Below are 13,131 nucleotides of genomic sequence, written 5' to 3' on the forward strand. Positions count from 1 at the left end.
TGATGTAATTTTCAGGCAATTTCTATACAGGTAAGTGTGCTTTGAATAGGTACTGCAGTTAGATGTCTCAGAATCAGAACGGTGTAAAAGGTGTACAGTGAGGGTGCTCCCCACACCTTCCCTGCCAGCCCTGGTGTCCCACCCTGTAAAGAAGGGACTGCTTATATTAATTTTGCATGAATCCTTTCAGTGTTTTTTTTATGAAGATAGAGCAAATATAGATGTAATAGTTAGCTTTTTAAAATTTAAGGACTTATTTAAAATTCCAATGAAATGTGTAATGTAACCTTAGAGTGTAACCCCAAAATGTCTAATATAAATAATAGAAGGAGACATTAAAACTGCATGTTTGGTCAGTGATAAAAGATAACGATTACCAGTGAAATGAATGATTAAACATTTCAATCATAAGATTAATCAAGATGATGGTAATTGTTGCATGTCTGCTTTTATGTGTATAATGTTACTGGTTTAGGTAACACATTCTTCTTAGCTGCCATCTGAATGATTTATTTAAAGCGACTATAGAATTACTTCTCACATTGGTAGCACACTTGGCAGTGAGATTTTAAGTNTGGTAGAATATAAAAAAAGCCTGTCTTTGTGGAAATCAGTTCCATTTTTTCCCTTGTTTTCTGCCTGCGTGCCTTCCACTTCCAACATTTTATTCCTGTTCCTGTGGTCACAGTTAGACCCCGGCATCACAGTACTGTGCTTAACAAGGAAATACTGCGTAGGAACTATGCATCTGCAGCTGTTTGTCGCAGACGTTGTGCCTTGGCTGCAAAAATCTAGGTTCCACCTTTCCTAAGGGTCTGAAAACATAATTGATTTATGTGACTGTTAGTTGAGATGGATAAATATTTAGAACCACTTCATATGAGCTAAGTCTTCACTCAAGAAATATCATTAATGTGAAAATTCATCCAAAAGATTATCAAGACCTTGCAAGCCTTATATTTCAGTCTGTGTTTAATACGATGGAATTCTAGCAGTAGAAAAACAATTCAGGCAGTTCTTATAAAGGTTGTTTTGGTAGTAGACTTTAATCTATGTCAGTATTTCCTTATTTCTAAAGATACTGTAACTTTAAAGCATTGCATTTTGTTGATTTCCAGGTCCCTCCTTGTGGTCCATTTTTGGGCGCCATGGGCTCCACAGTGTGCTCAGATGAACGACGTGATGGCAGAATTAGCTAAAGAACAGCCTCAAGTTTCGTTTGTGAAGGTATTATATTTTTGGTGTCGCTTCTTTTATGAGACAGACTGCATTTTATTAACATAAGGGAGGAGGGGCGTGGAATTACACGTTTATAATCGTTGTTAGTGTTTGTTATTTTTGCAGTAGATTATTCTTAAAAATCTTAAAATTGTTTTGCATTTCTCAAGTACCAAGTACTGTGACAATCACCACGCTTTCCCTAACACGTGTGTGGTGGGAGGACAGACAGAACCAGTAAATTGCTGGATGGACAGTGGGGATGTTTGCTAGCAGAAGCAACTAGATCATTCACTGTGGATCATCGTGGTTTGAATATAGTAAAAATATTAACAAAGCTTGTTTCATTGAAGAGCAAGGTGTGATGTGGAAAGTGAGTGAGGGAAGGGGGTGGGGAGGCCGCTAGGAACCAGGGGAACAGGAAGAAGTAGCTGTCTGGGATTGGGTAGAATGCAGACCTACAGGAGAAACTGAAACCTTTTCTGACCTGTTTAGGAAACAGCGGAGAAAGGAATCCAGCTTCTCCCTGCCCTGCCTTGTTTCTACCCAGCTTTGCACACTCTGCATTCCTAGTTTGTCTTTTTTGTGAGCATGTGCTAGGAAGGTGATAGTTGAAGCTGTAGATTAGCTCACTTGGTTTAATACATTTAATACTGTCATTCAGGACTTAGTCTTGGTTGAGGCACCAAAGCCCAAATAAGAGTCAAGAATCTTAGAAATGAATTTTTGGGAAGGGAGGCACACCCTGTATTCAAAAGCTTGAATCCTTAGGATTTAAAGAAATACAAAGTACCAAATCCTTATTTTTTAAAACCAGAATTAGTGAGTTCACAGCACATGTTGGCAAATCTACCCATATATGGCGCTAAAAGTGATATCTTCTGTATTGTCCACCTTTTATGCAAACTGAAAACAGAATTCTGACAGGCTAATTCATCTGTGTAATAGGTGATGTAATTTTCAGGCAATTTCTATACAGGTAAGTGTGCTTTGAATAGGTACTGCAGTTAGATGTCTCAGAATCAGAACGGTGTAAAAGGTGTACAGTGAGGGTGCTCCCCACACCTTCCCTGCCAGCCCTGGTGTCCCACCCTGTAAAGAAGGGACTGCTTATATTAATTTTGCATGAATCCTTTCAGTGTTTTTTTTATGAAGATAGAGCAAATATAGATGTAATAGTTAGCTTTTTAAAATTTAAGGACTTATTTAAAATTCCAATGAAATGTGTAATGTAACCTTAGAGTGTAACCCCAAAATGTCTAATATAAATAATAGAAGGAGACATTAAAACTGCATGTTTGGTCAGTGATAAAAGATAACGATTACCAGTGAAATGAATGATTAAACATTTCAATCATAAGATTAATCAAGATGATGGTAATTGTTGCATGTCTGCTTTTATGTGTATAATGTTACTGGTTTAGGTAACACATTCTTCTTAGCTGCCATCTGAATGATTTATTTAAAGCGACTATAGAATTACTTCTCACATTGGTAGCACACTTGGCAGTGAGATTTTAAGTTGTTCAAGTGCTTAAGTGTCTGTGCAAGCCAGGGGTTGGGAAGTCCTTATCTGTCGGGGATACCTGAACCTTGAGTGCACCTGCTGTTTGTGGGAAGGCTGACAGCATGAGGTGGGTAGTTCTCCCAGGAGGCGTTACTTTCTGGAAATTCACTCTGTGGAGTAGTTTTTCTTTTCTTTTCTTTTCTTTTCTTTTTCCTTTTTTTTTTTTTTTTAAGATTTTATTTATTTTAGAGAGAGAGCATGCGAATGGAGGAACATTGTAAGGGGGAGAGAGAGGGAAGGAGAAAGAATCTCAAAATCTCAAGCAGACTCCACACTGAGCATGGAGGCTGATGTGGGGTTTGATCTCACGACCCTGAGATCATGACCTGAGCTGAAACCAAGAGTCAGACGCTTAAGTGGCTGAGTCACCCAGGTGCCGCAGTAGTGTTTCTTTTAAATGGCAAAGATAATTTGCATGGAGTTTGTAAGGTAGGTAATTTAAATGGTGAGCAAATCAGTAAAATATTTGAGATATCTGTTGGCATGCCCCAGTAAGAGAGGATGCAGTTCATTTAAAGAGAGCTTTCTTTTGTTTTTGAGAGCTTTTTGAGCCGTCTAGGGTAGGCAACTGATGTTCTGCCACCTCTTTGTCTTTTAATTTGATTTCTTAGTTTTTTTCTTTTTAAAGATATTTATTTGAGAGAGAGAGAGAGAGAGAGAGAGAGAGACACCGAGCACGAGCTGGGGCAGGGGGTTCAGAGGGAGAGGGAGAAGCAGACTCCGCACTGAGCAGGGAGCATGGCATGGTACTCGATCCCAGGACCCCGAGATCATGGACTCAGCCACCCGGGTGCCCCTAGTCTGGCATTTCTGACTTGTGAATTATAGAGATCAATTGATTCCATAACTTAAAATTATAAAGTCATTATGTAGGTGACCCTAAACATGATGTTTTTAAGAGTTTGAGTGTAAAGTTTTGTGACCATGCACAATTTCTTATTTTGTAGATGATGGAAAAGCAATACTGAGAAAAGTTAGCATACATTTTGGCCCTGAGTATTTCCTGCTTGTTGGAACAGGTTGCTGAAAGGCAGGACTCTTAGGTTTATTGCATCTGAAGGAACACGCTCGTGGCCTGTACTGATGGTGTAGCGACAGAGTGCTTGCATGCTCCGTGGCAGCACGTCTGTGCCTGTGCCTTGCCGTGTGGCACTCTCTTGCGCTGGCCACCCCCTCTAGACCTGCCTGAGCCTCTGGGCCCCATGTGGAGGTTTGCCCCGGTCTAAGGGCTTAGAGGAGATACATGAGTTATCGTTACTGCTAAAAGTCTTATTGAAAACTTAACATTTGTTCAGAATAAAATTAAATGGCTAATTAAAACGTTACATGCTTTTCAAATTACGTAGTCAGTTTGTTAGCACTTTATCTTCAACTAAAATGGGAAAACACACATCATTTAATCACTTGTTTGGGAGATAGAATCTTTCAGTTGTGCTGAGGTAGGAAGGAGGAAGAGAAGCACAGGCTCCTTGTGATGGGAAGTTGGGTATCACTAGTTCTGTTTGAGGTCCTGATCAATTCATCTTTATATAGGAGTGGCCATTTATTTTTAACTTTACATTTAATTTTATTATGACTTAATTACTGAAATTTTATTCAATTTGTTTTTTATTATTAAATTTATTGTTTTTTCTTCAAATGAAAATTGGATGTTGTTAAGTTGCTCAGCATGATGATTCAATTCAAACCCATTTTATATGAAGTCTCCTNAAACCCATTTAAATGAAGTCTCCTGTGTACTCCTGTGGCTTTTTTTCTTTCATCTCCAAACTTAGTCTGTGCTATTGGTTCACCTATTAGTTAGAGAATATCTTGTGTTTCTGTCTGTTCTGTCATTTAATTTCCTGTTTTGATTGGCTTTTTTTTTTTTTTAAAGAGGGAGAGCACTTGGGGGGAGGGGCAGAGGGGGAGGGAGAGAGGGAGAATCCCAAGCAGACTCCGTGTCCAGCACGGTGTCCAACGTGGGGCTTGATCTCACGACCCTGAGATCATGATCTGAGCCAAAATCAAGAGTGGGACACCCAACCAACTGACCTACTCAGGTGCCCCTTGATTGGCTTCTTGACTAGATGGTGGGATACTTGAAATAGTAGCCTTTTACCTTACCTTAAAAAAATTTTTTTTATTGCTTTTCTTTGTGTAGGTGGCTCCCACCTTCTGTGTTGGCCCCCCACCCCACCCCTCTTCCAGCTTGGTATTCTGATCCAGTTAGGCTGTGGTACTCATTTTACTTTATAATGCACTTTAGTGCATAAATTCTCAAAGTCGGACTTACCGGCCACTTGGTTGGTGAGGCTTGCACTGCTGTGTTTCATTTAGTAGTTCTCTTGTTTGTGTAACGCCTGCTGTGCTGGCATTCTAACCATTGTGACTTCAGGTGTGAAGGCAGGGGTGTAGAAGGGGTTATACACTTAGTTTGCAGTTTTTGATTCTCAAAAAATAGGAATTGTCTTAGTTTGATTTATTCTTGAATGTGCAAGCATCTTAAAATACAGTTCATAGTATTTAATTTCTAAGGGTCTATATAATCAGTATAGATAATTTCTATATGGTTATAGAAATGTTTAATTCTAAATGTACAATTAGCTTCTGTAAACAGACCGTGCTGGCCAGTCTCCAGAAGGGTACTGTGTAGCTGGGTACCAGTTCGCTGAATTCCTATTTTTCATCGCCAGAGAATACTGACGTAACAACAACAGCAACAACAACAATGGCATTTTGGAGCACATATGTAGGATTCCATTTTTGGGGAACTCCAAAAATGCCTCTCAGATAATTCAAGTAGAATTGCTGAATCTTAAAAATATCCTAATTTTTATTTATACTGTCCTGGTAATAAAAAATACTAATAATTAACCAAGTTTATTAGCTATTCCTGGGCTAAGTTTGGCAAAGCTCTTTTAAAAAGCTACCAAAAACATTAATTTAAATATCTATTTGCACACAGAATTTGATTTTGAAAAATTTTCCTTTTAGATCACGTCACAGAGTTAGAAAGAAGCCTCTTTACGAAGTTTAACAAAATGTCTCTGAATGTCAGGTTTAATCGTTCTCAGCCTCAGGGGTCAGGGCCACCCTGGCCAGTGGTCATTCCCATTGTAGGCTTAGCAATAGTGACCAACATTCGTTCAGTATTGTGTCAGAATTTACTTATCTAACACTTAACTATATGCCACCATTATGCTAATCACTGGGGATACAAACAGTTGGGTCATCAAGTCACATATCAAGGTAATTTCAAATAGTAGTAAGTTCTGAAAAGAAAGAAATAGGCATGGAAGAGGAGGACTTGGGGGTGGGTGGATACTCAATTCGGGTGGGGCTGGAGAGCTGTATCTGGTAAAGGAAAGCTGGAAAGTGAAAAGGAGTCATCACTGGGAGAGTTGGGGGTGAACTTTTAGGCTGTGGATCAGCAAGCGAACACTGTTGGAGGGCCGGCAGAAGGCCAGTGGAGTTAGTGAAGGAGGAAAGGTTATGGCAAGAGGTTGGTGAGGGAGGCAACAGCCAGATGACCTTGTGGACACTGGAAGAGTTGGTTATTATTTTGAGTGCAGTGGAGGTGACACACCGTTGGATTCCTGCTTTTAAGTTGATTCCTCCAGCTGTCCTGTGGGAAGTGGTTTGAAGTGGGGGAAGGAAGGGTGCAGACTAGAAGCAAGTACACTCATTAGGAGGCTCTTTCTCGGGCCAGGTAAGAGACGCTGTGGACTCTAGTGGAGAGGGAGTATCGAAATGCCGCCATGGTCTGATTTGGCTTATATTTTGGAGGGGGAACCTGGAGGACCTGTTAATGGAGTGGATGTTGGGTGAGGGAAATGGATTAATCAGGATTGTGTCCTTTTTAATTTGATCATCTGGATGGTTTAAAGGATCATGAGGTCCTGGGGAGGAGCAGGTTTAGTGGGAGATAACTAGTAGAGATCTGAGTGCAGATGCTGAGTGTGTAGCTCGGAGGCGATGGGGGGAAGGTCTGGCCTTGATACAGCTGGGGTGTTGTTGCCGTATTGGTGTTACTTAGAGCCACAGGATTGGATGAGACCACTCGGAGAATGAGCATAAATAGAGAAGTGCACTCAGAACCAAGTGCTGGGATGTGCCAGCCCTGTAGAGATTGGCCAGGTGTAAAGGAAGAAACCAGAGAGACTGTCTGAGTTTGGGAAAAAGAAACAATGGGAAGCCAAGGGAAAGCTTGGCGAGAAGGGGGTATTTCGAGAAGGTGGGTGTGGTTACACTGATGGTACTGAAGGGTCAGCAAAATGAGGAAAGGTAGCATTGGATTGCTGAGATGGCATTATGGCGGTGTAGAACGTAGCTTGGCTCTGGAGCCACGCTGCCCTGCTCCACCACTCAACAGTATTGTAATCTTGGTGGACTTACCTAACCTCATTAAGTTCCAGTTTCTCCTGAAAGTCAGGTGTAATAACAGCATCCATTATTGTGCAGATTAAATGAGTCAGTACACAAAATGAGCTTAGAGCAGTGTCTGGCCTGTTAATCATAGCCGTTAGCCATTACTGTCATAGTGGTCTTTGGTGACCCTGGAGAGAAGGAACTCCCTGCCTCTGGATTTACCTTGCTGTGGTAACATCTCCCTGCCTCTCCTCACTCCACTCCACAGACATACGGCACACTTAAGAGGAAGGGTCCGACTTTGAGAGTCCTGGTTCAGCAAGCACGTGGTTCCTACTGAAGGCATTCTGTCTGAGATTCCATTCTGGAAATCTTCATGTTTGGTGGATGCTAAAGTCATGTATAAATCCTATCTTTGAGATTTAATCTTTCTTTTTGATTGATAGAGTAGAAAAAGTATACCACAGTATAGTGAAAAACAGCATGAGTTATATAGTTAAACAAACTTGGGTTTGCTTCTCAGCTCTACTACTTATTAACTGTGTGTCTTTGGACAACTTACGTCTTTACCTAGCCACCTGTAAGCTTGAGTTGATTATGTACTGCCCACCTTTCCAGGTTTTAAGTAGTTTAGGCCATTGTCTGCAAAGGGCCTGTCGTGGTTGGTGGCACAGATTAGGCTTCCCATGACATGTCACTCTTACTGATCATCTTTGGTCTTTTCTGAATGCACATCAGTTTTCAATATTTTCTGTTTTTATTGATAGAACTGTCATGTTATTTTACATCCAATAAAAATGTTCCCAGAGAATTTCAGTGTGCAAAGGTTTTAGGACCTCAGATACCCTTGATGTTCTGGGGAATGGATTTGCCTTCAGTGGCACTCCTGGCCCGTGCTTGGGAGGATTTGTCTGCCACCACTTTCTTTGTCTTATTAAGATATCATCTTCCTCGGAGCTGCTTTGTGCGAGGAGCATGTGGGTGATCTTCCTGGCTTTAGGAATTTCAAGAGGGTGGTTTGGTTCCTGGAAGAGTTGTCCTTAAGGGAGACTGTTGGAAACCAGCAGGAACATGAGAAGAGGTCAACTTTTAGCCACACAGAGGACTGTGTTTTTGAGTCCAGATGCTTTCTGGTGTGGTTTGGTTTGGTTTAAAACTATTGTCTTGTGGGTTTTTTTGTTTTGTTTTGTTTTTGCTTAGTATTGCCGCTTTTTAAAATGTGTCTTATTTTCCTGTTAGAGTCCAGTAGTACTAAAGATAGGGATTGTAACTGAGCCTAACCTAATGCCAAGGTGTGGTGGGCACTCGAGAGATTATTTGAAAGAGAGAAAATAGTGAACTGCTGTAATCATTGCCTTTTCTGTTCCTCTCTGGTTTGAGTGTGTAATTGTATGAGAAACAAAAACAGCACAAAAGTTTTAAAAACTTTTAGAAAGTGTTTTTTTTTTTTTTAAAGATTTTATTTATTTATTTGACAGAGATAGAGACAGCCAGCGAGAGAGGACACAAGCAGGGGGAGTGGGAGAGGAAGAAGCAGGCTCACAGCAGAGGAGCCCGATGTGGGGCTCGATCCCATAACACCGGATCACGCCCTGAGCCAAAGGCAGACGTTCAACCGCTGTGCCACCCAGGCGCCCCTAGAAAGTGTTTTCTAAATAGCTGTTTCCAAATGCTTTGTCTTTGTTTATTTTTTCAGGTTTATTGGACAGTTGATGCTGATTTAAAATGTATATAATTTTCACCTTAGTGCATTTTGAAAAATGAAAGTAATTAAAAATATTGTTTCAAAAGGTTGTTTTAAAGAAAAAAAAAATAAAGTAGGAAAAGAGCACCCGAAAAATATATGAGATGGAAGATAGAAACCAAAGACAAATGACTCTGCCTCCCACTTACCATCAGGGTTCATTTGGATAGATATATACTGGATCAGGGAAAGCGCTAGATAAAAATAGTGTTTCAAGCCCAGTGGAAATCTTTCATTCCTGGAAAAAATACAGGCTATATATTTTTTAAATCTTTTAACAATATAATTTATCAATAAATTTTATTTCCTACAGGTATAATGTGAATACAGATTTTTATTGGTTTTAAAAAGTTTATATTAAATCGACAGTCCTATGAGGGAAGGATATAATATTATGTCTTGGTTTTCCTCAAAGTGTACGGTTTACAAAGTCCTACATAAATAGCTTACAGGAATTATGTTCTAATTATTTGGAAATTGAGTTATTAAATATGTTTAAAATTCGTATGTCAGATAGCACATCATATCTTGTTGAAGGCCCTCAAGGAAATTATCAAGCAGAATACAGTCATCTTATTTAAAATGCATTTAAATGTATGAATAGACCCAGAAGCAAATAACCTAGCAAGATATCTGTTTAGTGTCCAGCAGCCTTGCAGGAGTTAACGGTAAAATTTATCAGACATCAATAGTTTATTGAAGAAATACTCCTTTTTGCTTCATAATTTGCAGAAGGCTACAACTGTCAGTCATGATGTACTGCCTCTTGAAATTAGTCAATAGAGCAAACAGCAAGAATTGCTGTGGGCAGAAAATAAGCACTGTAATCATGACATAACTGGGGTCAGTGATTTATGGATTTCAATATAGTAGTAGCTGCATATGATTGAAAATTTACTAGGTCACTAGTGCACCAAAAATTTTATTCACAGCCTCCAGGCATCTTTTGAAATGTGCAACAAAATAAAAACCTCTGAACCTGTTTTGACACTGCAGACTCAGTGGATGACACGCCAGCCCAGTGAGTCTCATTTAAATGTAAATGGGTCATAAACTTTGGTACCATGCTCTTTCGGAACATCAGCTGCTTGAAGGGATGATGCATGTGAAGCTGATTTACATACTGAAGTAGCAGAAAAGGACCTTTTTGTAATGAAGCTTTAAATTCTTGTATTTTACAGTTGGAAGCTGAAGCCGTTCCTGAAGTATCTGAAAAATATGAAATTAGTTCTGTTCCCACCTTTCTGTTTTTCAAGGTAAGGATAAAGATGGTGCAGGAGCTCCTGCGTCTGTTGTGGGCCATGGGGCTCTGTGTGGGTTCCTTTACCCTCTCCCCTGATCCTGGAACATTCGGCGCTCGGTTGTCTTGGCTTTGCCCTGTCTTCCCATCGTCTCCTTGTTTGCACTGATGCCGAAGCTTGGCCTAGGGATCCTGCAGAAGTGACATGGGCAGTCAGAGTTGGGGCTTCTAGACCACAATCCAGATACTTGGCTGTAGACCCAAAATGTTCCCTGAGCTGGGTAAAAGTTGGTTGCTTAGGGCATGTGCCTGGGCATAATGGAACATCTGGCTGGTCCTGGTTTGATTAATGACTCTCTTAGGAAGCAGGTGCAAATCTGTGCTTTAGGGCACCCCTGAGTGTTACCACGGTTCCCCCCCATACCGCATTTATACTTAGTAATAGATTCATCCCCATGAGGGTGGGGAAATTTCTTTTATTTTAGGTTAGACTCTGATCTGGTTTGAGTTTGAGGCATAGCAGTGTTTTCCTAGTATGTTCCAAAAAAGGGGAAAAAAGAAGACATTTATGTATTTCTAAAATTGAGATGCATCTGGCAATTGGTAATCATATTTTTAAAAACATATCTAATGATGCTGTTGACCCCTTTAAAAATTGGCCAGAGCTATGAGTTCATACTTGTTAACATTTTGGATCTTAAAAGGGGTGATGAAAGAGTGCCACACATATTCTAAACGACTTTTTTAACTTCAGAATTCTCAGAAAATTGACCGATTAGACGGTGCACATGCCCCAGAGTTGACCAAAAAAGTTCAGCGACATGCATCTAGCGGCTCCTTCCCCCCCAGTGGTAACGAGCACCCTAAAGAAGACCTCAGCCTCCGCCTGAAGAAGCTAACGCACGCCGCCCCTTGCATGCTGTTCATGAAGGGAAGTCCTCAGGAGCCGCGCTGCGGTAAGAAGCTGCTGTCCCAGGACGCACGCGCAATGGGGCTTCGCCAGCGCGGGCTGCGGCAGGGTGCCCGTCTCTGGGCCTGCTCTCCGCTCCTCTTACACTCGTGCTGAGATACCTTTAGAAAATCAGGAAGGTCGTAATTCCCACTGGCATTCTGTCATGAGGTGATGAGAATTAGTTTGCACCACAGACACAGAGAATGTTGGAACCCAGAGGCATCTTGGAAATCATCTGATTGAAGGTTTTTGTTGTATATGTATAAGTACCCAGAGAGGGGGCGGCTCCTCAGGTCACCTCGCAGTGGAGTTGGGGTTAGGTTCCAGCCACCACATTGCTGTCCCCTGAATGGGCTTTTGTCTGCTCAGTTCATTTTGCTATTAACAGTTTCCTGTCTTTTGTGGCAGTCTCTCTTGATTCATGTAGTCCAGAATCAGCGTTTAAACATTTACAGAATTTTGGTGGCATTCCTGTGTCTCCCCCTGTGTTTTTGCCTTCCTCCCTGTCCCAACGTCGAATTATGTGACTGCAGAATTTACCTCTTGCTTATAGGTGCTAATAATTGAAAGATTCTGAATTCTGTGGCTTATAGTCACTCTTACTTCCTGTACATATATGCTTGTAATTTTGTCCTTAAGTGAATTTTAGAGTTTATTTGACCCCTCTGGTGTTGGGTTTATGTTATTTTCTTCTTACTATGCCTAGTACAACATTATTATGCTTCATAATTGAACATTTAATGCCTTTTGATGCTGCTGTTGAGAATCTGAGTATTTGTTTCAACTGTACAGGAGGGAGTTTATTAAGATACGCGGCAGTAAAATGGAGTGTGCTATTTATATGATTACTGCATGTCCAGTGTGGCTTTGTAAAAAATAACCTAGCTTCCAGTGTAAATTTAATTGTAAATTCTTCCCTATATAGTTAGTAAATTACATATTAGATTATGAAAGTCTAGTTTTAAAAATAAAGTTTCATGTTGAGTACTGTCTTAAAAAGGTAAAGAAATGGTTCCTTTTTCTCTCAGTTCTACTTGAAAAATGTTCTTGCTAGTATTTACATGTCAGATAATGCCTGCTATTTATATGTTGAAAAACTAACTTAGTCTCTACTATAGTTAACCCCAGATAGCAAGAGCTGGTCTCTGTTGTCGTGGTTTGTTTTTAATAGTGGTTGCAACTGGTTTACTTTCTCCCATTGGGCAGGAAAATCATTTCTGGTACTTTCTGTGGTCACCTGAGAACAGGGACTTACAGCATTGAGTCTGATGGGTTTTATTCAGTGCCTTCCTTGCAGTCTGAAGTGCGGGTCAACTGCTGTCAGATGTGGATGAACCTGGAGGATGGGTTCTACGCAGTAAACCTACAGTAAAACCCATAGAATACTCTCTTCTTTGGGATGGAACAGGACCATTCTCTCACTCCTTTCTGAATGAGAACCTAACAAGACTGGCAGGTGGTAAAAGTGCAGCTGGGAAGGGGTGCTGAGGCAGCAGAGGGGGAGGCGGTGCACTGTCTGACTGATAGAGGGGAAGCGTGGTGGCCAGAGATCACGGCAGATGAGCCGCATCCCGACACCACCCTGCCCTTGTGACGTAGGTACAGGTCGGTAACCCTCCCTGTGCCCTCAGTCCTTCTTTTGGTGGTGTTGGGGTTGGAGCCAGTCTTGAAGATCCTTTTCAGATCAGATGTTATATGATTATTCAAATAAGTTAGAATTACACTTTGAAATAGTCCTTTGCCTGCTTACCTTTTTATTAGGCTTAATTTATAGTGTATTTCTAGCCATTTGTATGTTAACTGTCTGGCATTTAGAAGACTATAAATAAGGTAGGATAAAAAAGAAGCTTTACAACATGTCAGAACAATCTGAAAAACATGGTATTATAGACATTTAGGTAATAAAAGACATAATTAGGGAATTTGAAAGAGATTTTTAAATATACATGATTTAACTGTTACAGTTTCATTCTAAACAAGTACTTGTTTTATTCTTTATAATTTTTAAAAAAGATTTTATCTATCTGTTTTAGAGAGAGAGAGAGATTGAGTGGGGTGGG

At 40.5% G+C, this 13,131-nt stretch overlaps 1 protein-coding gene across 2 annotated transcripts in view; it reads left to right on the plus strand.

Annotated features, from left to right (window-relative positions):
• GLRX3 (glutaredoxin 3) overlaps positions 1 to 13,131 on the plus strand; it is a 34,443-nt gene that overhangs the window by 7,257 nt on the left and 14,055 nt on the right. For both annotated transcript variants that reach the window (XM_034663450.1, XM_019803305.2), the window contains exons 3-4: positions 10,061 to 10,135; positions 10,874 to 11,075. In XM_034663450.1, coding sequence (XP_034519341.1) covers positions 10,061 to 10,135; positions 10,874 to 11,075 — 277 coding nt within the window. The remainder of the gene's footprint in view (positions 1 to 10,060; positions 10,136 to 10,873; positions 11,076 to 13,131) is intronic.

This window comes from Ailuropoda melanoleuca, chromosome 6 (assembly GCF_002007445.2).
Source record: "Ailuropoda melanoleuca isolate Jingjing chromosome 6, ASM200744v2, whole genome shotgun sequence".
Taxonomy (NCBI): domain Eukaryota; kingdom Metazoa; phylum Chordata; class Mammalia; order Carnivora; family Ursidae; genus Ailuropoda; species Ailuropoda melanoleuca.